Raw genomic sequence first — 26,258 nt, 5'->3', positions numbered from 1 at the left:
ATTGTCGTCTGTAATTAGTTTCTAGGTCCTAGACTCTCGAATGCTACACATAGGGCGACGAAATTTTCCGAAAACAATTAAACATGAGTTTTCACAACCTTAGAACAGAGAGATTAGATATACTTTTTGTCCATAGACTCATAGTGAGGATTTCCTCAAGGATGTAAAATGAGTCATAAAACAGGAAAACGTAATACACATTTACAAAAAAAGGGAGTCTTCTAACGTTATTTCCACAGATCCTATATGGAATGGTCCTCATAAATGTGGAATAAAACAAACAATCGGTAACATATTTCCATTTAAGAAGTAATGACAAATGGTCACAAAACATTTACATGCACAACACTCTGAGGTGCATATGGCAATTCTTACCATACTGAAACGACACATCGTCAAATTGTGATATCAGTTTACGTCAGTCATTTACGTTTACCACATTACTGCAGTGAAGAGGTGCTGAAGTCGGGTTTAATATAGCATTAAAGTCATTTGATGTTACTATTAATGCTAATTGATTAGTTCTACTGATAAATTTGTCAATTGAGCAGAAGAACCTGGCTACCAATAGTTCTTTAGACTCCTCTTAAACTTAACTTTTTTATTAGTTACACTTTTTATTGTGGATAGTAGGTGATTAACAACGTTTGTTCCCTAATAATGGACACTTTCCTGGATCAAAGTAAACGACTTAGAATCTTTATGAAGATCATTCTGATTTCTAGCACTGATTCCATGAACTAGTCTGTTGGTTTGAACAGGTCATGCATTATTTATGAAAATTTCATTATGGGATAAATGTATTGGGAAGCAATAAAGAGTATCCTCAGTTCCGTGAGAAGGCCTCTGCCGAACGTTTTTGAGATCGCATCACAAATAATTTGTGTTGGACACTTTTGGACTAGGTTCCATGATTTGTTCTAAAAACGATCCCATATGACATTATGGAAATAAAGTAAGTGAAGTATGCTAGCTTTTTTCTTCTTGTATCAACTATATACGACACTTTGGGCCAGCAACAGTATGCTGAACTTTCGTGTGTATGTTCCTGCCAGCGGCGGTTACAACCGCCGCTGCCTTTCCGTCTCTGGCATGGAAACCAGCACGTGACCCTGAGAACCGCAGGCTTTTTTGTTTTCGTGTTAGCTATATTTCGGAATATCTGCAATTCAGTTAAAGACTTGCTTAGGTGCCTCAGCATTTCTGTGGTATACTGCTGCCAAATGATTTTAGTACAAAGTTACAATCTCAAGAATTCAGCACTGTCAACCTCTTTTACCTACTCGCTGTCATATTTCAGACATACGTTGGTAGGAAACTTCTTACAAGTTCTACACTGCTTATAGTGTATTCTTTAATGTTTATCACCAAGTACCATTCATTAACGTCCATGAAAATTCCACTAACCGATGTTTCTAAAACTATACTTGATTTGCCCATCTGCAGTCAAAACAAACTTGATGTTGGGCAATGTTACGGATGATAAGTCATCAGCATACCCTAAGATGGAACCTTGTACGACACCATTTGTAATTAGTTCATAGGTGGTTGACGACTTTTCAATTGAGGACTCCTTCCTACTGAAAGCTTCTGTTTCCTGGCAGGGAGATATGATTTGAACCATTCAAAATGTTCAAATGTTTGTGAATTCCTAAGGGACCAAACTGCTGAGGTCATCGGTCACTAGACTTACACACTGCTTAAACTAGCTTATGCTAATAACAAGACACACACCCATGACCGATCGAGGGCTCGAATCTCCGGCGGGGGTGCCGCGCAATCCTTGACATGGAGCTTCTAACCACGCGGGTACTCATCGCGGCATTTGAACCATTCTGCAACTTCTGTACACTGAATATGTTAATTTCTTTGAAAGCAGTTGTGTAACATTTTATGTGTGAATTTAGGAAACTAAATTAAATGGCTTCTCGAGATTGAGTTCGGTGTTTAGGTGATCGGAGTAAAATCTCAGACTGTACAAGGGATTGGTTAAATGAAACCACTCCGTCAGTTTAACCACCTTGTAAGGCAGCATTGGGAGGGAATGTGAGGATAACACTGCTAGCTCAGCTGATAATGTTGCCTTTAAGAAACAACCCTTACTTGTCTTTCAAGTAACTCTCCCAACTCTCCTCATAACCTCCATTGCCTCCCTCTCACCAAAGAAAAGTTCTGAGTTATACTTGAAATAGAACTTGGTTACCCTGCTTGGAAATCACACAGAGACAAATAAACACACAGGAGAACAGTAATTAACTACTCGTAAATATAATAATGCGTCATAACAAGTAAATACCGTCAACCAACTTTTATTACTGCTTTTGGATTATTGTGAATTATTTTGGTTATACAGTGAAGGACACACTAATGTTTCGGCATATAACAGAAGCCAGCAGACTTCGTCTCCTCAGTGAATATGGTGTTGGTGGGCCTTGCTCTTCTTACTCGAATACGAAGCGTTCTTGACGGCGTTTATTGTTGGCTTCTTGGCGACACGTGCCTGACTGGACTGCGACAACGTGGGCCCCGATAGTTGTTGCTGCTGAGTCTGGGTTAACGGCGCTTTCTGGAAAATAATTGATCAAGCGTACAAAAAAAAAAAAGAGTAACAAGAATAAAAAAGTTGCAGTTCTCGTAATATGTCGTCCACAGTGACCGTTTACATCAGTGTCAAATGGTTCAAATGCCTCTGAACACTATGGGACTCAACTGCTGTGGTCATCAGTCCCCTAGAACTTAGAACTACTTAAACCGAAGTAACCTAAGGACATCACACACATCCATGCCCGAGGCAGGATTCGAACCTGCGACCGTAGCAGTAGCACAGTTCCGGACTGTGCGCCTAGAACCGCGAGACCACCGCGGCCGGCACATCGGTGTCCAACTATTACGATCAATAGGAAAGAAAGAGGAAAACAGAAGCAGAAATGATTTGTTCGAGGCTGTGTTGATGGTTTCGACACATAAGAAATGTTCATAGCTTAGCATAGGATTGGGTAAGAACTGCCAGTCCAGTCAGACGGATTCTGACTCGTCAGACTTTGCACTGGTTTTGTGCTTCCCTCCATTTTTGCCTGTCTTGTGATGATGTTTTGTCGCTACCTAATTTTAGATTCGGCGTCCTCTCCCCCCCCCCCCCCCTCCTACCTTCCACCCCTTCAGGCACCGAGTTAAATATTCCTGGTGCCGCAGCAGTTATCCTCCCATCACTATATGTCTTCATTCCTGATAGGGTCTCCATCAGACTTCCACCCTCACCCGTTTGTTAGTACTGCTTATTTCATTCTTTCCATCAAGACTTAATTTTTAACATCCTTCAGTGGCACCATATTTCAAATGCTCTCGGGTTCTCAGCGCACAAAGTGCAAAAGCAGCTGCTACATGAGCGATCTCTGTCGAGTAACGCACTCTCTTTGAATACTGATCCAGGTTTAGTGTGCAGGTGCATGCGTACTGTGATACTACGTGGGCGCTCTCTGCTGGAATGCGCACTAGCGGAGTTAAAAATCAGATGTCAAAATGATTAAAATTAAATGTCACTAGACGAGTCATTGGTCATAAAATGTTTTCCTTTGGAAGAAACTATAGAAATCACAGGATCCCACGCCTTATCCAGTTGAAAACCACCATCACCATTAAGATCTTGCGCTAAACTTATGTCCACCACTTCCTTAATAATCAATGTCAGAAGGATCAAGCTGAGGTGAAGATTTCCTTGCTAGAGTAATTCATGTAATGTCCTGTGGAGATACAGCGCTCTGCTGTGGCTGACCTACTGGGCTGCAGAAGGCGAGTGCAGCGATCATTTTCAACGCATCTTTCACACACTGTGCCCTTCGTCTGACTAAAGTAGGCTTTGCCATGCTGCCAAGATATTCTGTAGATTCCACCTTTCCGCAACCCCAGATCGTCATTTGCCTAACAGAGAAGAGCACAAATCTTTGTAGGTGGGGGGAAAGATCGTAATTTCGACTAAATATTGCCGCGTACGGGATGAACGCACTGGACTTAAACCGCTCCTTCTCCCCTTGTTCCTGTCAGTGGTCTCGTTTCTTTTTCTTAAGGCTTGCTGTTCTGATGTAGAGAATATCCATTAGCTTCGAACATTGACTGTAGGTGCTCCAGCTCCTTTGCAAGGCTGTCTCCATCAGATGCAACGTGTACCTGATGAACCAACGTTCGAAGAACGCCCATAGTTTGTGATGGGTGGTGGCAGCTAGTCGCTTTCAAATACAGGTCTGTATGAGTGGGCCTAAGGTAGACGGAATGCCCCAAAGATCCATCCACTTTCAGTCTGACCAGAACGTCCAGAAATGACAGACAGCTGCCATTGTCCATTTTCATTGTACATCTGATATACTCGTGGATAGAATACAGATGCTGCAAAAACGGTGACAGTTTTTCTTTACTGTGTGGCCACACTACGAAAGTATCATCCACATACCGCGAGAAGACTTTTAGTTTAAGTTCTGCTGAATCAAGTGCCCTCTCCTCTGTCTTCCATAAAAAAGCTCGCTATCTCAGTATGGGGAATGTTAGTGATTCCACGAGCTTCTTCGTTACGGAAGCGAAACGTGGACAATAAACAGGATGGACAAGAAGAGAGTAGAAGCTTTCGACATGTGGTGCTGCAGAAGAATGTCCTAAGACTGGATGAGTAGATCGAGTAACTAACGAGCAGGTATTGTGTCGAGTCGGAGAAAAACAACTGAAAGGAGACTGAAAGGAGGTAATGCAAAGGAAGTGTGGGAGGTAAAAACTGTAGAGGGAGAGAAAGTGTTGGAGTAGTTATTTAGAGATGATGAGGCTTGCATAGTATAGAGTAGGGTAGAGAGTTGCAATAAACAAGGCTTAAGTGTTTTATATCAATAAAAAGCTAAATATTAATTTCCAATTATTAGTTTCTTACTTCATAGTACTCAGTTTAAGAACTGAGTGAGGCGGCACTGTGGTAAGAGAACATACTTGTATTTGAGAAGACGAAGGTTCAGTTCTTGGTATGACCTTCCAGATTTAGCTTTGCCGTGATTTTCCAAACGTGCTTAACGCGAACGGCCGTATGGTTACTTTCAGGACACGGATAGTTTCCGTTATCAACCCGTACCACTGTTCCGTATCTAATGACCATGTTCTCATGGTGGATGCCAGAAAATTTTATAACTCACTTGTCCTTAGAGGCTGAGGCATTAAAGAAAACTTGCAGAAAATAGCGCGTAAATTTTATAATTGTGCTATGACTAAAAATTGAGGAGAGAAGGAATGAAATGGGGGAGAGGAAGAGGGGAGAATTCAACCTGTCAGCTTTCGATAGGTAGGCTCGCGTGATTACAACAGTATTAGTGCAAGTACCCTAAACATTGCATCTGATAAATACCTTGAACCATTCACTTTTCTGCTTTCGATTCAGATAGTAAAAAGGAGAGAATCAGTGCCGAAAAGGCTGTTATATCATCAGTGTCTGAAGGCGTTGAAAGAAAATGTAATATTTTTGCATAACAAGTGCGGCAACAAAAATGTTGGAGATTATCTAAGAAGTGAACATTATGTATTATTTCTGACAATGGAGATCTATAATTCAATTACATTCAAGACTAGGCATATTCTGCAATATGTTTTTGGCTTGTATACTCCGAAGAAAGCGATGACGAACTCTTCACAGACAAAATCATCTCGACGAACAAAAGCTGAACGGAACAAAAGGAGGCGTGAAGAGGGCAATGTGAGGAGCGCTTACTTATTTCGAAGATGAAATAAAATCTGACGAAAGATTCTGAGATGTTATTGTCAGACATAACGTCATTTCTACTACCCTTAGTGATCATAGGATCACCGTTGACAGAATTTCTTCGATATACTCATAGTCAATAGTCATGTTCAGCGCATTATGTACATATTTTCTGACGTGAATTTGGATTTAGACGTTGTTGGGAGGAAACATATCAGGTAAGGTCACTCAGCCACTCAGCAGATAGTCAGCGAACTTCATTTCGAAGTATACGGCTCCCATCCCATGTTCTGGCAATAATATTTCAGTTTAGATTGCCGTCTTCGAAATTCTGAAGGTAGAAGGAATAAAATATTGGGAGCCAAAGACTACCTACGACTTATACAGAAACGTGACATGTTACAAGAACCGAAGGACACGAAAACGAAACAGTAGCTGAGGAGGTAGTGAGACAGAGTTGTCGTCTGTCCCCGACGTTATTCAGTCTGCACATAGAGTAAGTTGTGGAAGAAACCAAGGAGAAATTTCAGAAGGGAATTTAAGTTCTAAGAGAAGAAATAAAATATTCGATGAATAGAATAGATAGTGTCTTGAAATGAAGTTATAAGATGAACGTCAACAAATGTAAAACTAGTGTAATGAATTTTTTTTTATGGTCATCAGTCTACTGACTGGTTTGATGCGGCCCGCCACAAAATCCTTTCCTGTGCTAACCTCTTCATCTCAGAGTAGCACTTGCAACCTACGTCCTCAATTATTTGCTTGCCGTATTCCAATCTCTGTCCTCCTCTACAGTTTTTGCCCTCTACAGCTCCCTCTAGTACCATGGAAGTCATTCCCTCATGTCTTAGCAGATGTCCTATCATCCTGTCCCTTCTCCTTATCAGTGTTTTCCACATATTCCTTTCCTCTCCGATTCTGCGTAGAACCTCCTCATTCCTTACCTTATCAGTCCACCTAATTTTCAACATTCGTCTATAGCACCACATCTCAAATGCTTCGATTCTCTTCTGTTCCGATTTTCCCACAGTCCATGTTTCACTACCATACAATGCTGTACTCCAGACGTACATCCTCAGAAATTTCTTCCTCAAATTAAGGCCGGTATTTGATATTAGTAGACTTCTCTTGGCCAGAAATGCCTTTTTTGCCATAGCGAGTCTGCTTTTGATCTCCTCCTTGCTCCGTCCGTCATTGGTTATTTTACTGCCTAGATAGCAGAATTCCTTAACTTCATTGACTTCGTGACCATCATTCCTGATGTTAAGTTTCTCGCTGTTCTCATTTCTACTACTTCTCTTTACCTTCGTCTTTCTCCGATTTACTCTCAATCCATACTGTGTACTCATTAGACTGTTCATTCCGTTCAGCAGATCATTTAATTCTTCTTCAATTTCACTCAGGATAGCAATGTCATCAGCGAATCGTATCATTGATATCCTTTCACCTTGTATTTTAATTCCACTCCTGAACCTTTCTTTTAATTCCATCATTGCTTCCTCGATGTACAGATTGATACGGGCACTTCGTTTATCATCGTCCCACCGAGCGAGGTGGCGCAGTGGTTAGCACACTGGACTCGCATTCGGGAGGACGACGGTTCAATCCCGTCTCCGGCCGTCCTGATTTAGGTTTTCCGTGATTTCCCTAAATCGCTTCAGGCAAATGCCGGGATGGTTCCTTTGAAAGGGCACGGCCGATTTCCTTACCAATCCTTCCCTAACCCGAGCTTGCGCCCCGTCTCTTATGACCTCGTTGCCAACGGGACGTTAAACACTAACCACCACCACCACCAATTGATCGTCCACTCTTATTATTCCCTCTTGGTTTTTGTACATATTGTATATGACCCGTCTCTCCCTATAGCTTACCCCTACTTTTTTCAGAATCTTGAACAGTTTGCATCATTTTATATTGTCGAACGCTTTTTCCAGGTCGACAAATCCTATGAACGTGACTTGATTCTTCTTTAGCCTTGCTTCCATTATTAGCAGTAACGTCAGAATTGTCTCTCTCGTGCCTTTACTTTTCCTAAAGCCAAACTGATCCTCACCTAGCGCATTCTCAATTTTCTTTTCCATTCTTCTGTATATTATTCTTGTAAGCAGCTTCGATGCATGAGCTGTTAAGCTGATTGTGCGATAATTCTCGCACTTGTCAGCTCTTGCCGTCTTCGGAATTGTGTGGATAATGCTTATCCGAAAGTCAGATGGTATGTCGCCAGACTCATATATTCTACACACCAACGTGAATAGTCGTTTTGCTGCCACTTCCCCTAATGATTTTAGAAATTCTGATGGAATGGTATCTATCCCTTCTGCCTTATTTGACCGTAAAACCTCCAAAGCTCTTTTAAATTCCGATTCTAATACTGGATCCCCTATCTCTCCTAAATCGACTCTTGTTTCTTCTTCTATTACATCAGACAAATCTTCACCCTCATAGAGGCTTTCAATGTATTCTTTCCACGTATCTGCTCTCTCCTCGGTATTTAACAGTGGAATTCCCGTTGCACTCTTAATGTTACCACCGTTGTTTTTAATGTCACCAAAGGTTGTTTTGACTTTCCTGTATGCTGAGTCTGTCCTTCCGACAATCATATCTTTTTCGATGTCTTCACATTTTTCCTGCACTTCCTATTTATTTCATTCCTCAGCGACTTGTATTTCTGTATTCCTGATTTTCCCGGAACATGTTTGTACTTCCTCCTTTCATCAATCAACTGAAGTATTTCTTCTGTTACCCATGATTTCTTCGCAGCTACCTTCTTTGTACCTATGTTTTCCTTCCCAACTTCTGTGATGGCCCTTTTTAGAGACGTCCATTCCTCTTCAACTGTGTTGCCTACTGCGCTATTCCTTATTGCTGTATCTATACCGTTAGAGAACTTCAAACGTATCTCGTCATTCCTTACAACTTCCGTATCCCACTTCTTAGCGTATTGATTCCTCCTGACTAATGTCTTGAACTTCAGCCTACTCTTCATCACTACTATATTGCGATCTGAGTCTATATCTGTTTCTGGGTACGCCTTAGAATCTAGCATCTGATTTCGGAATCTCTGTCTGACCATGAAGTAATCTAATTGAAATCTTCCCGTATCTCCCGGCATTTTCCAAGTATACCTCCTCCTCTTGTGATTCTTGAACAGGATATTCGCTATTACTAGCTGAACTCAATTAGTCTTTCTCCTCTTTCATTCTTTGTCCCAAGCCTATATTCTCCTGTAACCTTTTCTTCTACTCCTTCCCATACAACTGCATTCCAGTCGCCCATGACTGTTTGATTTTCGTCCCCCTTTACATACTGCATTACCCTTTCAATATCCTCATACACTTTCTCTATCTGTTCATCTTCAGCTTGCGACGTCGGCATGTATACCTGAACTATCGTTGTCGGTGTTGGTCTGCTGTCGATTCTGATTAGAACAACGCGGTCGCTGAACTGTTCACAGTAACACACCCTCTGCCCTACCTTCCTATTCATAACGAATCCTACACCTGTTATACCATTTTCTGGTGCTGTTGATATTACCCGATACTAATCTGACCAGAAATCCTTGTCTTCCTTCCACTTCACTTCACTGACCCCTACTATATCTAGATTGAGCCTTTGCATTTCCCTTTTCAGATTTTCTAGGTTCCCTACCACGTTCAAGCTTCTGACATTCCACGCCCCGACTCGTAGAACATTATCCTTTCGTTGATTATTCAATCTTTTTCTCATGGTAACCTCCCCCTTGGCAGTCCCCTCCAGGAGATCCGAATGGGGGACTATCCCGGAATCTTTTGCCAATGGAGAGATCATCATGACACTTCTTCAACTACAGGCCACACGTCCTGTGGATACACGTTAGGTGTACACGAATTAAATCATGCATAGAGAATTAGATTACTAAATGAGAAAGTAAAAATAGTAAATTAGTTTTGATATTTGGGTGTTAAAATAACTGTCGATGGCAGAAAAAGGGAGGATATAATATCCAGACTAGCAATAGCCAGAAGAGAAATTATGAAAAAGAGAAATTTGTTAACATCGAATATAAATTTAAATTTCAACAATTCTTCTGTGAAATTCTTTGAAGGACATAGTCTTTCCAGCGTTGACTGCAGTATTTTGTTTCTCACAATGTTTTGCAGTTTCGACACTTAGCCCACTGTGAAGTGCTTAAAGCAGTGTCGTAAGTGTCAAAATTACAATCACGCTTTGCAAAACAAAACTTTACAGTCAACAGTGGGAACATGTCTATAAAAAAGTCATTTTGAATGTAGACACAAAGCACCATAAGTTTTCCATTCTGAAAAGGTTTCTGTGGAGTGTAGAGGTTACAGAAGTGAAACGTGAACGCTAAGCAGTTCAGACAAGAAGCGAATAGAAGCTTTTGAAAAGCTGTGCTACGGAAGAGTACTTAAGATTAAATGGGTAGATCTGATAACTAACGATGAGGTACGACACTATTTGACTGCAAGAAGGGATCGGTTGATAGGACAGCTGCTGAAGCATCAACGGAATGGAAGGAGTGTGTGTATGTCTGAGTGCGTGTGCGTGCGTCCGTGTGTGTGTATGTGTGTGTGTGGGGGGGGGGGGGGGAGGGAGGAGTGTTGTAATGTAATCTGGGAGACGTACCTGCTCATGTCCCATGCTCAGACAGTAGATTCCGCAGAACCGGTGGATGTCCAGGTCAGATAGAGAATCCCAGGTCACACGGGTGGCGGCTGTCTCTTTGCTTGTGGTTGTTTCTGTAACATAATGCACATGGATTTACTTTTTTCTTACTCGCAGTATTTTCAATGTTGGAGTGAGTCACTACATTGTTGACGGTTACTCGCTTTCCTATTCACAACGAATCTTACTCACGTTATACCATTTTCTGCTGCTGATTATATTAACCTATAGTCGTCTGACCAATTTCCATTCTCTTCACGCATGGCCACTGTATTTGGACTGAAACTTAGCATTTTCTTTGCAGGTTTTCTAGCTTCCGTGCTCCGTCCAAACTTCTGAAATTCCACGCCTCGACTCGTAAAACGTTATCCTTTCGTTGATTATTTAGTCTTTTTCTCACGGTCACCTCTCCATTGGCATCTCCCTCCGGGAGATCCGAATGGGGGACTATTTAGGAATCTTTTACCAATGGAGAGATCATCAAGACACTTTTTAAATTACAGGCCACATGTCCTGTGATTACACGTTACGTGTCTTTAATCCTTTCTATTGCCATCTGCATCTTCGTGTCGTTGACCATTGTCGATTCTTCCGCCTTTCAGGTGTAGTTTCCCACTCCAAGGGCAAAACAATGCCCTGAACCTCTGTCCACTCTTCCGCCTTCTTTTTCAATGCCCTTGGCAGAACGAGAATGACTTCATGTGTAAGTTTCGGCGGTCATTGCCGATGGACAGACGCTGCGTGGTATGGATGTGGAAAAAAAAAAGTTCAAATGTGTGCGAATTCCTAAGGGACCAAACTGCTGAGACCATCGGCCCTAATCTCACACACTACTTAAACTAACTCATGCTAAGAACAACACACCCGCACCCATGCCCGAGGGAGGACTCGAACCTCCGGCGGGAGGGGCCAGGCAATCCATGACATGGCACCTCAAACCGTGCGGCCACTCCGTGGGGCTACGGATGAGGCAGCACAGCTATTTTAAATAAATACCTGGGCAACGCCGGGTTTCTCTGCTAGTATACAATAAAGCAGATTAAAATTGTAGGTGATTTGGGGGCGAACGAGTTTGGACATTTAGAACACAGAGTGGTCTCCTCTGGCAGCAAAGACAGCTGTAACCCAGTTGGGCATCGATCGGAAGTGAGTTTAGATGACAGACACGGGTGCGTCATTCCACACTGATTCATCACCGTGCTAGAGTTCATCATTGCTTGGCAATTGGTTGCAATATCGTATTTATTCGCAGACACCTGGCAAGCAACTTTCATTTAAAATGTCTCCCATGCATGGGAATATACATTATGAATATACGAGTGTTGGTTGTAGACACATGGTTGACGACATATGGAAGTTTGGGTCAAGAAATGAGTCGTGGTCTGGCAGGAGGCAGTAATTGCTTTTGAACGAGTCCAGTTTCTAAGCTGTTTAACACTGACCTTTAATTAGTTCGCGAAATGACCCTGGAGATCATTATAATAGTGCTTTAATATTCATGGTTATCTGAGAAGATGATTCCACAGAAAATGATGGAGTAATACAAGTAAACAATCTATACTTCTACATCGGAGGAACGGGAGGGACTTATAATGATGAAGATAATATCTATCAGTTTCTCTGTTTCATCCTAAATGTGAAACGTTTATGAAAATATTATGTGCTTTCTCAATATTCATTTTCCTAACTGCTTCTTAATTTATTGTAAATAAATGTCCATTTTAGAAAAAGGTTGCGAACTTTGCAGTCGTATTTAACCGAGAATTTCTTCTGCGTGCTGTTATTTCTCCATTACCTTAACTACATTTGTTTCCTCACATTTCACACTGACACTTGTAATTTCTGAATAGAGAAAACAGTCTTTGTCACATTACGTGATAGATCATAGATGTATACAGAAAATCATTAGTACTATAATTAGCCAAGTCTGAACAGATGTCTCACCCACATAAGAATAAATTTAATTTTTCACTGGAGTTCTTTTCACGAAGCCAAACTGTGCTTCTGGCTACAAACTGTACACTGTCCTTTTCAGCAAACTTAGGACACACTTCTGAGGATAGGTATCTGTAATCATCTGTATTACCTTATTTATAAGTTGATCTCGACGTACATTTTACTAACATTCTCAAGTCTGTAGAAATCATCACACCGACGTCAATAATTACTCTGCAATCACTTATTTGTTGATTCAGTCTCATTTATGTTCCCTTACCTGCACCTAATACACAGTGGCAACTGATATATAGTCTCCTTGAACGTTAACTGTATATAACTTTACCATACTTGTTTCCATAGAGTAATTTCTCTGAACTGCCTACGGCCTTCCCTATGGACATACGTTACATCATGTGTGTATTGACAGCAATTAGCAAGCGCATAAGAAAAAATTAAGAATAAACAGGTTACTAAAAGACCAACATAAAACTGAATCGGTAAGGCAGATTTTAATTATTGCTGAACTAGCAATGCAATACGAATAATTCCTATAAGACGATCTTTGTAACTGATTACTATGTAGTCTTTGGATTCCTGAATCATCGTCATTCCGTGTGACATTCTTTCCACAACACTTCCAGCACGAGGCAACCGAGAGAGACAGACCCTGGTGCACATGTCACAGCACGTGGCACTGCAAGTCTTACAAGTGCCAGCAGCCGTCTCCAACAGGGAGCGAGTAAATATTTCAGATGAGTTTAATAATTCTTAAGTGCAAGTTTAAATCCGTGCAAGTTCTCGGTAGTACGCGACAGAATTAAGACCTTTAGGGGGTACTTTTTCAACTAAATATTGATTTCCGTGGACGCTGCACGGAACCGAACGTTCTGTAAGGGTGGCGGACAAGCCTACTAATGTGACGTCACAAGTTCGTTGCATGACGCTTCTACCTCACTGGCCCCGTTCCAGCAAACGTGACGTCGTTTTGACATGACGCGCAATATTGACGACCTCATGATCGGCTATCGACTTTGTGACAAGGAAGAATATGAGTGTTATTGCTCCTCGATTCACTCGCAGCAATTTAGGCTGTCGTATTAGGTTCCTGCCTAACCACACACTCCGAAATCGCTACATAGTTATTTCACCCTTCGTTCTCGTATCAGAAAGAATGTAAATAACATCGAATATTGCAGAAGTATTACATTCATAAGAAAGTCCCAGAACGTGTTAAGAACGCTAACACGAAAAACGTATTTGCCTATAGCGGGATACGAATCCACATTTTAAGACTCCAGAAGCAAAGACGGTATAATTTTCTCGTGATTTGGTTATGATTATCTCTTTTGAAGGTTTGTATCGTTGATGCCATATTAAGTGAGATTTAATGTAATGGCGACGTGTTCGTGATAAATTTTCAATGCTCCATTGCCTTGAAATGGCGTACTGAAAATTATAATACAAGCTTGTTTCATAGATAATTTGTAAATTATTGACGATAACAACTCAGACCTGAGAGAGTACTCCTATACGATGGCATTATCCTATACGATGGCATTAACCATCGATTAATCATTATGTGACTATTAAAACAGCGAAAAGCAATAATGTCAATTCTCTTGCCTGAGAGAAAAGTAAATTACTTCACAACTGTGCTGTTAGCAAATATCAACAGTTTTGTTGAAATATCCTTACCTGCGGACTGTGAGCTGTGACTTGGGTCATCTTCATGAGATAAAATAATAGAAAGGATCGCATGACATCTCATGAAACACGAATCAACCTGCACAAGAAAACTAAGCATTAATCACCTGTAACTCTGACGTAACACCTTGCTGAAGTAGGATAGCAGACGGACATCTTACATTACACAGAACTATTCTCATCTAGTAACAGAGAATAATCAAGACTTACAAATTAGGAAAGTCGTAATGAAGAATAACAGCTTATGGTCAAAATTGTTTCAAATATGCGACAAAGAAGCAATGAATAAAGTGAAAGGAAATGTAAGGAGAGAAATAAAAGTGCTAATACTCACAAGTGACATGGTCCTCTTTGTCGAAAGGAAGACAGTGGTTCAAATGGCTCTGAGCACTATGCGACTTAACACCTGAGGTCATCAGTCCCCTAGAACTTAGAACTACTTAAACCTAACTAACCTAAGGACATCACACACACCCATGCCTGAGGTAGGATTCGAACCTGCCACCGTAGCGGTGGCGCGGTTCCAGACAGAAGCGCCTAGAACCGCTCGGCCACATAGGCCGGCAAGGAAGACAATGAGGAAGAATAGCTGAATAGGACAAACAGCCTAATAGCACAAAATTTTGAGCAAGAATAAACAAATCAATAATATAAGTGGCAAGAGATTCATTAGAGGGTGACTTTCTGCACATTTTGATAATTTGATGTGAGAACTATGTATATAATGTAAAAGATAATTCAATTGGCGCCACCATCCTCAACGAATACCTGAAAATGCTTTGGGGTAAGTAGTAGTAGCCATGGAGAACGTTAGGAAGATCACTGAGGTCTCTGCCGGTGTATGAATCTGGAAAGACGTTCGTTTCAATTCTTTTAACAGTCGAGTGCTGTGTTCGGAACAAAATAATATGCCCTGCTGAAGTTCTGTTTTGTAGCAGAACTTCGGGTTGTTGTTCGGCGTCGGGTAGAGTGTGGATGTGTCAGTTTAGGCTTTTCTTTTACGTGCTATAATTACTTTCTTCCCATCTTACCCAGTGGAATGTATTTGTTTGACGACAAAGATCGTATTCGGATGAGTTTTATCTCGAGAGCTGGGGCGTCATATTGTGTCGCTAGTATGCAGCAGTTAACAAGATTGACGCAGACTGCTTATAGCTACGGTGTTATCTGCTTCTAGGTAGCGAATGCATTGCTCCTTTCACTATTGAAATTAAGTTTTGTTAGACAATGAGCATAATTGGCAGATGGATTTCTTATACAGGTATATTGACTCCGTATTTTGCTACTATTATATCCAACTATGAAGCTGACAGAATTTATTAATTTAAGAGTTATAAGATTTCTGAAACAACATGTCGAATAGCGATCTCGAGCGCATATTTGATCGATGACATCTTTTGCAATTATTTAGACATTCTCGTAGGGAGTCCGTGGTAATACATGTATCTGTTTACAAAGAAGTCCAGTTGCCCTACTGCTCTATCCCGCTGTGCCTTTAGCAAGACAAAAAAAAGGGAGTCAACAGACTAACAAAATTTTTCGATGTAGTAGTTATTCAGATCTGAAAATATTAACATGACCTACGAGCATGAGAAGGACGACGTTAAACTGGTGCGAATATTATCGATTTAAAAGAAATTACAGTTGTTCAGGTTAGTGTTCTCAGTCCGTAGATTAAATGATGGTGGAAGTGTTGTATCATGGCATCAGTTAAGAACTCTCAAACCCCTTCCGTAAGGGAATACCGCCCCTTTTTTGGGACATGCAACCAGAATAACACATTAAGGCTCGGAAGTTCGTATTGTCTGCCTGTTCGTCCTAGAAGGAAGTGAGAAGGAGTCTAAAATTCTCCAAGCACTCTGTCACAATGTTCAACATGTCCCTCGAGAAGGTTCTGTGTTGCTCAAGGACGAATCACATTTTGATATGCGTGTGACACCACAAACAGATATTTTGGTAATTCTTGCAGACTATACTAAACCTCATCTCACACTAGTTTGAATTAGCATGAGGGTGACTGGAAACAGAGCATCAGGAGAGAAGAGAGGAAATTATCCGTTGTAGTAATATTGTAATTCCGTTGTTTATCCTTAGTTAGCTAACAGAAATGAAATTTAAAAAACATGCGAACAATTTCTTATTAATAGACCAGTTCCCAACACACTATCTTTTGAACTGAATTTTTAAGAAGTGATGATCCACGTGTTTGAAAATACCATGAAATCAAAACACGGAACACTGGAAAGGATGTAAATTCAGGTATACTAAGAATTATGACTCTGAGATATCAAACGAACTAATCTGAGATGAGTAGAGACATTTAAATCCGAGAAACTCACAGTGACGACAGCGAACTCATCCGACCATTCAAACACCAATTCTTAAGCACCTCATACGCTCTTACATGACAATCTACATCTACATCTACATCTACATCCATACTCCGCAAGCCACCTGACGGTGTGTGGCGGAGGGTACCCTGAGTACCTCTATCGGTTCTCCCTTCTATTCCAGTCTCGTATTGTTCGTGGAAAGAAGGATTGTCGGTATGCTTCTGTGTGGGCTCTAATCTCTCTGATTTTATCCTCGTGGTCTCTTCGCGACATACACGTAGGAGGGAGCAATATACTGCTTGACTCTTCGGTGAAAGTATGTTCTCGAAACTTTAACAAAAGCACGTACCGAGCTACTGAGCGTCTCTCCTGCAGAGTCTTCCACTGGAGTTTATCTATCATCTCCGTAACGCTTTCGCGATTACTAAATGATCCTGTAACGAAGCGCGTTGCTCTCCGTTGGATCATCTCTATCTCTTCTATCAACCCTATCTGGTACGAATCCCACACTGTTGAGCAGTACTCAAGCAGTGGGCGAACAAGCGTACTGTAACCTACTTCCTTTGTTTTCGGATTGCATTTCCTTAGGATTCTTCCAATGAATCTCAGTCTGGCATCTGCTTTACCGATGATCAACTTAATATGATCATTCCATTTTACATCACTCCGAATGCGTACTCCCAGATAATTTATGGAATTAACTGCTTCCAGTTGCTGACCTGCTATTTTGTAGCTAAATGATAAGGGATCTATCTTTCTGTGTATTCGCAGCACATTACACTTGTCTACATTGAGATTCAATTGCCATTCCCTGCACCATGCGTCAATTCGCTGCAGATCCTCTTGCATTTCAGTACAATTTTTCATTGTTGCAACCTCTCGATACAGCACAGCATTATCTGCAAAAAGCCTCAGTGAACTTCGGATGTCATCCACCAGGTCATTTATGTATATTGTGAATAGCAACGGTCCTATGACACTCCCCTGCGGCACACCTGAAATCACTCTTACTTCGGAAGACTTCCTTCCATTGAGAATGAGATGCTGCGTTCTGTTATCTAGGAACTACTCAATAGTCAGCAAATGAGAATTAATAGTAATACGTTCAGCCATATGTCTAAATCTCTTTATTGAAATGTGACTGAAGATGCAATGACGAACGATGGCTGTCGAGTTTGGGCTTGTTCTGCGCACCTACGTCACACCTTCTCCGACAGCCAACGAAAGCTCAGTAGTGATCTGAGGGCTGTGCTGTGAATGCCGTAACCACTGCGAGCATTAAACGTGATCGTAGTGAGTTATTTAGTTAATTCTTATTCCATTACTTGCAAGTCGTTATCACTGATCGTGACAGTAAGTGACAAATTCTACATAAGCAAGCGCGAGACACACAATTTGCAAGATTCATGCTTTCTCCAGGTAAAAAGCAAGTGCATGCGCGTACCGGATCTGTCGCTTGGAACTTGCAACGACGCAACCCTTGTCCGTGTCGCGACCTGCGCGAACCTCCATCGTTCGTGAATCGGACTGTAGTTTCAGTTATTCACTGCTCCGCCATCAGGCTCCTCTATTGGCAAATGTTAGTCCTGTAGCCAACTTTCTATATTGCCATGAACGGCAACAAAAATCAAACTCAGCGTCCGCAAAGACAGTTCATGCGCGAGCAAATCTGCGGACACCGAGTTTAACTTTTATCCCGTGTCATAGCAATACGGAAAGTTGGTCATAGTACCAATGTTTACCAGTAGAGGGGGTTGATAGCGGTGCAATGAATAACCGAAACCGGTCGCATTTCGGTAAAGAGATTTAGACACACTGCTGAAGGTGTTGCCAATAATTCTCATGCACTGACAATCCGTAGTCCCACTTTACATCCGAAATTGAAGAAGATGTGGACATAAAAAAAGACAGTAAATGTATTCCATTAACAGAAGTACTATATTTTAGTTATAAACTAACTCAACCCTTCAATTACACTTTTGAAACATATACTTTTAATAGCAAATAAAATGTAGGCTGGGCAAGGCTTTGAATTAACTCTTACATTAAGTGATGCTTCTCACAGTTTTAGGACAAAACACGCTCATATCTTGTTCAGTATTTCTCTGACTTTTGCCAGCTTGATTGGCAGGGATTGATAAAGGTCCCCCCCATGCAGGTAGAGGACTGAAGTAAAGCCTGCGGCCAGAAATTATCTATGTTTACCTGTCGCACCAACGTCTGAGAGCCTTTTCCGGTCACTACCGCTGTGGTTCCCCACTTGTTATCTGCAACGATCGTAAGCTGCAGTACGGAAAATCAGTTTACCGTACACATTTCCTCTTTCTTATTAAAACTATTGTCAAGTTGGTGAATTTCTATGGCTTCCCTGAGCAAACGGGCATGATAGCCGTCTTCGCAGTGAGACCTACGTGTCGGTGACTTTTATTGTGATCGGTCTCATATGGCGCGTGCTCTGTCACGCAGTATCGCCTGGTATTCATTGATCATCCAGTCATTCCAATACACATTTTTCCACATGTGCACGGCATATTGTGTTTTCCCGATACAGCTAGTGGGTTCCTGTTATTCTTTGTCAATGTGAGACACTCTCCTATCTTGTTGATCGGTTTTTGAATAGTACTTACTCCGTGGTTTTGAGTAATATATGGCCGATTCCGTCCGTCATCCTAGGGATATATAACTGAAAGGCCGTATTCGACATTTTCTCTTCATCCTCGTTGCTTGACTGAGTGGTGGATTTCGTGACACTTCTTACAGAACTGGTGAGAGCCCATTGCTCCGCAGAACGCTTCTCAGGTGTTACATCTCGCATACCAGGTATTGCTACTCATATATTCTTCTTGTGCAAATTACAAGGTGTTAATCATACTTTCCTGGCTCGGGTGATAATTTGGAAGACTGTCCAAGTGTTGGTCTCTGTGTGTGTGTGTGTTTGTGGTATGTGTGTGTGTGTGTGTGTGTGTGTGTGTGTGTGTGGTTTTTAGATTCACACTGCAACCCAAGTCCTCACCATTCCTCATAACCAACACACCTATAAAGATCAGATCTTGTTTCTTCTCTACCTCCATAATAAGTTTAATGTTTTCAGGAGACTGTGCAGTCTTAACAAGTCACAGAGCTATTTCCCACCATGATTCCATACGAAGAAGGTGTCGTCCCTCAACCTAGATTTACAAGGTGCCGGGTGTCAGCCAGTAAAATTAGACAATCGAAGAATACAATGACATTATAACTTTAGACTTGCTCAAAAATAATCTCACGTTTATGAAAGCACATATTCGTTTTGTAATTTTAGCTCAAAAATAACGCCCTCTCACTTAAAGTTTTCAGTACTTGCATTTGAAGGTTAAATGAGCCTCTCTATACCGACTTATAGTCGGGAACTACACACAAAAGAAGTAAAAACTACTTGGATTTTTTAAATCAAATACGCCCGTTCAATAGTTTTATGGTGTCTATTAATTTCGCATACAGTACAAGAAAGCTACATAATTTATTGTTGTAATATTATTATATGGCAATTTGCTGGAAAATAATATGAGCGAAATGGGAAGACTGCGATCGATATTAACGCGTGATTTCTGTTTATTGTTAAACTAGAGACAAACTAGGACACGCACATTTAAAGGGAAACCAAAATGAAATCGATTATTACACTGATTTCATTTATGTAAAGGTATAAGCCTTTACTAGAACAGAAAATACGCGGGGTTAGGTCGGAGTAATTATTTACGTAATAACAACTACAGTTCGATGTTAGGCTTTCCCGGAGCCGAATGGAGCGATCAAGAGTTCACATCAGACTGCATGATTTACGAAATCGGAGGGCAAGTGTAACTCTATACGAGAGCTCTATGTACGCCGTTATTACAGTTAGCTACTCACTGTTTCTGGAGCCTTTGGTGGCTTCGTCTTGCATGGATCACAAATTGAGCCGAGCTGAACTGAAACGTTAAAGAAGTTTCTGTTGCGGAAAACATACTCATTGCTTGTATTCCTTCTGGTTGTCAGTAATTCAGTGCTACAATTATGACAGAAAAACAAAAAAGTGAATTTTAAATATGTTTCGCACCTGAAATCCCTCTTCTGATATTGCGAAAGACGAAGAGAAGATATCAGTTTGCTTGGAAATTAACCTAATAATTGCTACGTGGTTTTCGGCCAGACTGCGATTTCAGTGTGAACCTATTGTTGTGAGTCAGACTCATTTTTCAGCAGGGTGATGCATTGTGGTACAAACTGTTTGTGAATTATTGAGAAATATGATGACATGGTGCTAAGTAATGATCCTGGATGGGACCCGTTCTCAGTTCTCCAACGTGCTCAAAAAAGAAACTGTGGGGGGTGGGGTCGTCGGTTCATACGACTTAACATTCGATAGTTTAACAGTAAGTGACAATTAATGGTTGGCTCTTAGCACTATGGGACTAGCATCTATTGTCATCAGTCCCCTAGAACTTAGAACTACGTAAACCTAACTAACCTAAGGACATCACACAACGGTATACCAGTTATTTCTAGTTTTTTGCGTGCGATGGATTTGATCCCGTTCTCAATATGTACCCATTTTGTTGCGTCTCCACATAAGTACCATGTGAATATTTCTGCATACAATGCCTTTCCTCCATTGCGAAATTAACTGTGCTTTAATACTGCGCACGTCTTTTTTTAGCGCTTTTTAGGCTGCTAATAACAACAGTCGACTTCTTTTTAAAACCTTATTCATTTATAAATTTCGGCCATAGACTGTCGTCAAAAATCACGTAACATGACTTAAAATGGATACAGCCCATCGTGTCCCATGGAATTCAGTCTTAACTCTCACATCTATAGTCACAAACTTGTAGATCCTCAGACTGCCTTTTTCGGTCAGCAGATCTGATGAAAATCATTGCTGATCGAAACAGGTTGTCAGGGTACCTACAAGTTTGTAACCGTAGAAGTGAAATACAGGAAATTTATTCTACATTTTCGGGTCACTGTTCCATTCCCGATCATGTCGTAGCTCGTAAATTCAATCTTAGCGTTGGTGCTCAAACAATAACCGCAGGTCTCCAGCGCAACCTTACGTCGCAACTTAGACTTGTTCATTGACGCCTTACCACCTTTAATATTTAAAGTCTCCCTTCTTCCCAGTTCTAAAATCACTTATTCATTATATTATTCTTCATCTTACTCTCTATTTTTCTTCAGTGACACATTTAAAATACACTGTCTATCTTCCCTGGTTTTCGCAACTTCGACGTTCGCTTTCGTTCAATTCTGTCCTGCAGAAGTACAGTTTCAGAAACTAGATGTTTAGTTACATGTCGATATTTGAGACCAATATAGTTCTATCTTAATGTTCTTCTTCGCTTTAGTAACCGTAGAGTAAATTCTCTATTGAGTACTAATTTCTTCGAGAGTTATGTCTTACCTTTTCAGGAACAATAGTCTGCAAAGCTTCCTCTTCAATTACTATTCATTTCCTACACTTTTCTTTCATTCCTTTTAGAAACTCTTCTGTAAGCGGGAGTGGTGATAACACGAAACCGTGCGTTAAATACGTTTTACAGTAGCTTGTCTCTCCATTTTTTATTCGAGATTGTACATTATTCTTTCGTTTCTTTACTTTGATATCATTTCCAAAACATAAGCCACCTTACATTGTAGCCTTATTTATCTTTGGTCAGGTATCTTAAGGTTTTTTTATAGTGCCTGCCAACATGCCTTCTTAAAAACGGTCTACTTTCCACAACACGAATATGTTAATCACTCAGGTCTGCATCAACTGTTACAATGGAAACCAACTGACAATGTCTAATTCATTCGTTGTTGGTATGCTGTTTAACATTTTGGAGGTTACATATGGGACAATGCTATCGTGTTAGAAGTAAAAGAGAAGCATGAATACTAGCCTAGTGGTTAGAACAGGGTTTTTGATAAAGACGCCAGTTAAACGAGAAAATGGAAATCATTTGCTTCTGAATAGGAAACAGAATGTGGGAAAATCTCACCAATATCAACATGAATGATTACTTAATTTTTTATGTATATCGGCTTTATGATGAAACACATACCTTATCGCATGCAACGCTCACGATTCCTGCAAGAAAAGAATTAGTCACATATTAATTACTGTTGACACACGTAAAATTAAATGATTCAAATAACTATATGTGTCATGAGGTTGAACATAGTAATTGTAATTTTGCTAGACCATATGTAGTCATAATTGACCAAGATGAAATGACAGTACCAATTAACGCTACACCCGTTCTGATTTTCTGGGATATGGGCACTTTTATTGGTTAATGACAGAAAAGTTCCTCTCTTGGTTAGTGACAGAAAAGTTCCTCTCGGCAGTTCGGAATACCTTTGCACATTTCGGTAAGTGCTGTGTGCGTCCTGTGTTTTTGTCTCCGTTACATACCTTTCAGTTAATGAAACTCGAAAAGTATTGAGAACTAAGACTACTTGAAGGACAGAAAAAATGTCACGGCGTAACCAGACTCTCTAGTTCAAATCCGAAAGAACGTTCGTCAGTGACATAGAAACTTCGCACTGAAAGCACGATGGTTACTAACACGAACGCACAACCAGAACAGAACGGAACGGAACACATGGAAGGAGAATGCAGCTATGTATTGTTGTTGTTGTTCTGGTCTTCAGTCCTGAGATTGGTTTGATGCAGCTCTCCATGCTAATCTATCCTGTGCAAGCTTCTTCATCTCCCAGTACCTACAGAAGCCTACCTCCTTCTGAATCTGCTTAGTGTATTCATGTCTTGGTCTCCCTCTGCAATTTTTACGCTCCACGCTGCCCTCCAGTACTAAATTGGTGATCCCTTGACGCCACAGAACATGTCCTACCAACCGATCTCTTCTTCTAGTCAAGTTGTGCCACAAACTCCTCTTCTCCCCAATTATATTCAATACCTCCTCATTAGTTATGTGATCTACCCATCTAATCATCAGCATTCTGCTGTAGCACCACATTTCGAAAGCTTCTATTCTCTTCTTGTCTAAACTATTTATCGTCCATGTTTCACTTCCATACATGGCTACACTCCATACAAATACTTTCACAAATGACTTCCTGACACTTAAATCAATACTCGATGTTAACAAATTTCTCTTCTTAAGAAACGCTTTCCTTCCCATTGCCAGTCTACATTTTATATCCTCTCTACTTCGACCCTCATCAGTTCGTTTGCTCCCCAAATAGCAAAACTCCTTAACTACTTTAAGTGTATAATTTCCTAATCTAATTCCCTCAGCATCACCCGACTTCATTCGACTACATTCCATTATCCTCGTTTTGCTTTTGTTCATGGTCATCTTATACCCTCCTTTCAAGACACTGTCCACTCCGTTCAACTGCTCTTCCAAGTCCTTTGCTGTCTCTGACAGAATTACAATGTCATCGGTGAACCTCAAAGTTTTTACTTCTTCTCCCTGGATTTTAATACCTATTCCGAACTTTTGTTTCCTTTAGTGCTTGCTCAGTATACAGATTGAATAGCATCGGGGAGAGGCTACAACCCTGTCTCACTCCCTTCCCAACCACTGCTTCCCTTTCATTTCCCTCGATTCTTACAACTGCCATCTGGCTTCTGTACAGATTGTAAGTAGCCTTTCGCTCCCTGTATTTTACCCCTGCCACCTTCAGAATTTGAGAGAGAGTATTCCAGTTAACATTCTCAAAAGCTTTCTCTAAGTCTACAAATGCTAGAAACGTAGGTTTGCCGTTCCTTAATCTTTCTTCTAAGATAAGTCGTAGGGTCAGTATTGCCTCACGTGTTCCAACATTTCTACGGAATCCAAACTGATCTTCCTCGAGGTCGGCTTCTACCAGTTTTTCCATTCGTCAGTAAGGAATTCGCGTTAGTATTTTGCAGCTGTGATTTATTAAACTGATAGTTCGGTAATTTTTACACCTGTCAACACTTGCTTACTTTGGGATTAGGATTATTATATTCATCTTAAAGTCCGAGGGAACTTCGCCTGTCTCGTACATCTTGCTCACCAGATGGTAGAGTTTCGTCAGGACTGGCTCTCCCAAGGCTTTCAGTAGTTCTAATGGAATGTTGTCTACTCCCGGGGCCTTGTTTTGACTTAGGTCTTTCAGTGCTCTGTCAAACTCTTCACGCAGTATCATGTCTCCAATTTCATCTTCATCTACCTCCTCTTCCATTTCCATAATATTGTCCTCAAGAACATCGCCCCTGTATAGACTCTCTGTATACTCCTTCCACCTTTCTGCTTTCCCTTCTTTGCTTAGAACTGGGTTTCCATCTAAGCTCTTGATATTCATGCAAGTGGCTCTCTTTTCTCCAAAGGTTTCTTTAATTTTCCTGTAGGCAGTATCTATCTTACGTCTCGTGAGATAAGCCTCTACATCCTACAAGCATCCAATACTCCAAAATGCTAGTATTTAAACGAACATCAGTTATACAAACATTATAGATATAAGACATTTCCAGAACCTTCCACAAATGATATATATCGGTACTAAATAGTATAAGTTGGAAGCAGTTGTGCCTGAACAGGTGACTCCCAGCCCAGCGACGCTAATCACTACGCTATACAGCATACGCCACAACTCTTGTCAATACGATTATTAGTCTAGTGATGATTCTATAGTTGTTTGAAAATCACGTAGCGAAGCAATAACGGGTTTTCAAGTTATTTGTGTGCAACACTAGACCATGCACCAAGCGTAGACGTAGATCCTGAACATACCTGCGAATTGTCTGTAACACAAAAGCGTTATCTATGAGCAGTTTATTGGAATTACTAACGTTAAACACCAGATCATTCACTTATACTATAAATAAATGTAAATGTCATGTGACAAGAGCCTCCCGTCGTGTAGACCATTCGCCGCATGCAACTCTTGCAATTTGACACCACTTCGGCAACTCGTGTCGATAGAGAGTAGAAAATCTTCGACCCAGCCGGGAATCGAACCCTGGCACTTAGGATTGACATTCTGTCGTGCTGACCACTCTTTCTTCTTCTTTTTTTTGTTCTCTTTCGTTCGTTGTATCTGCTCGGGGCGGGCGTCGTAAGACACCCGTTTCGGCTCGTTTGACTACGTTTCAGCGCTTCCCTAGCTTACGAACACATTCATCTAATAGCAGGAGGTGCTGATTCAGCGAGAAATTTCCTATTCCATCAGCAACAGTGAAGGAAAGACGAAAATTCGTAGTTCACTGTGTTAGATTTTTTTATATTGTTAAATTTTTTATATTTAATTTGGCGGTCTAGCAATAAATTCCGTAATGAAGGCGGACTGTTTGTCGGAGATATCTCAGTCCTGGTAACTTTAATTTTGTTGCTAAGATCGAAATATTGGACAAGTTCGCATCAAGAAAGTCTCATGATAAACTGTTGAAATCTGTGATGGAGAATGAATGACGGAAATATTTCGTTTCGCGGGCTGAAGAAGTGGCTACGAAATGTTTGTTCACTAAGTAAAGAATTTGATGGTATTGATAAATCATTTAACCGTTACGCAACGCATTACAGTTATCAGCTTACCGCAGCCAGCTATGACGAGCAGAAACCAACAAAAACGCGGTGCCATCATAGTCTGTATGCATCTAGACCAAGAGAAGTCACTTCCACTGCTTAAATAGACTCGGGAGTTACTATCTATTTTCATTGCGGCCTTGACGCTAGTAGTCAGTGCCACGTTCTTTGCCGTTTAATGATGTAGTTGTGAATAAGTCTTTTTTCTATTTTAACATCGTGCACGTGTGCAGACAGAAAGAGGCTAAAAGGCATTGTTTAGTTGTCCGCTGCTTTTATGAACCATTCACACAAACATTTTTTTTCCATTTGTGACAGCTTTTTGACTCTGTAAATCATTACGAGTATGTAGACAAGTGCTAAAAAGTGGGAAAC

The 26,258-nt window shown here is 40.8% G+C and overlaps 1 protein-coding gene across 1 annotated transcript; it reads right to left on the bottom strand.

Annotated features, from left to right (window-relative positions):
* Positions 1–2,299: 2,299 nt before the first annotated feature.
* LOC126267361 (uncharacterized) lies at positions 2,300–25,967 on the bottom strand. The gene is made up of 5 exons (XM_049972499.1): positions 25,893–25,967; positions 22,428–22,453; positions 14,024–14,111; positions 10,352–10,464; positions 2,300–2,566 (listed from the first exon to the last, which is right to left on the bottom strand). The coding sequence occupies exons 1-5, from the start codon at positions 25,939–25,941 to the stop codon at positions 2,408–2,410; spliced, it is 435 nt and encodes a 144-aa protein (XP_049828456.1). The 5' UTR covers positions 25,942–25,967; the 3' UTR covers positions 2,300–2,407.
* Between the last annotated feature and the right edge of the window lie 291 nt (positions 25,968–26,258).

The sequence above is a fragment of the Schistocerca gregaria genome, chromosome 4, assembly GCF_023897955.1.
Source record: "Schistocerca gregaria isolate iqSchGreg1 chromosome 4, iqSchGreg1.2, whole genome shotgun sequence".
NCBI lineage: Eukaryota > Metazoa > Arthropoda > Insecta > Orthoptera > Acrididae > Schistocerca > Schistocerca gregaria.
The sequence above is the reverse complement of the archived record's forward strand: the minus strand, read 5'-3'. Positions and strand labels throughout refer to the sequence as shown.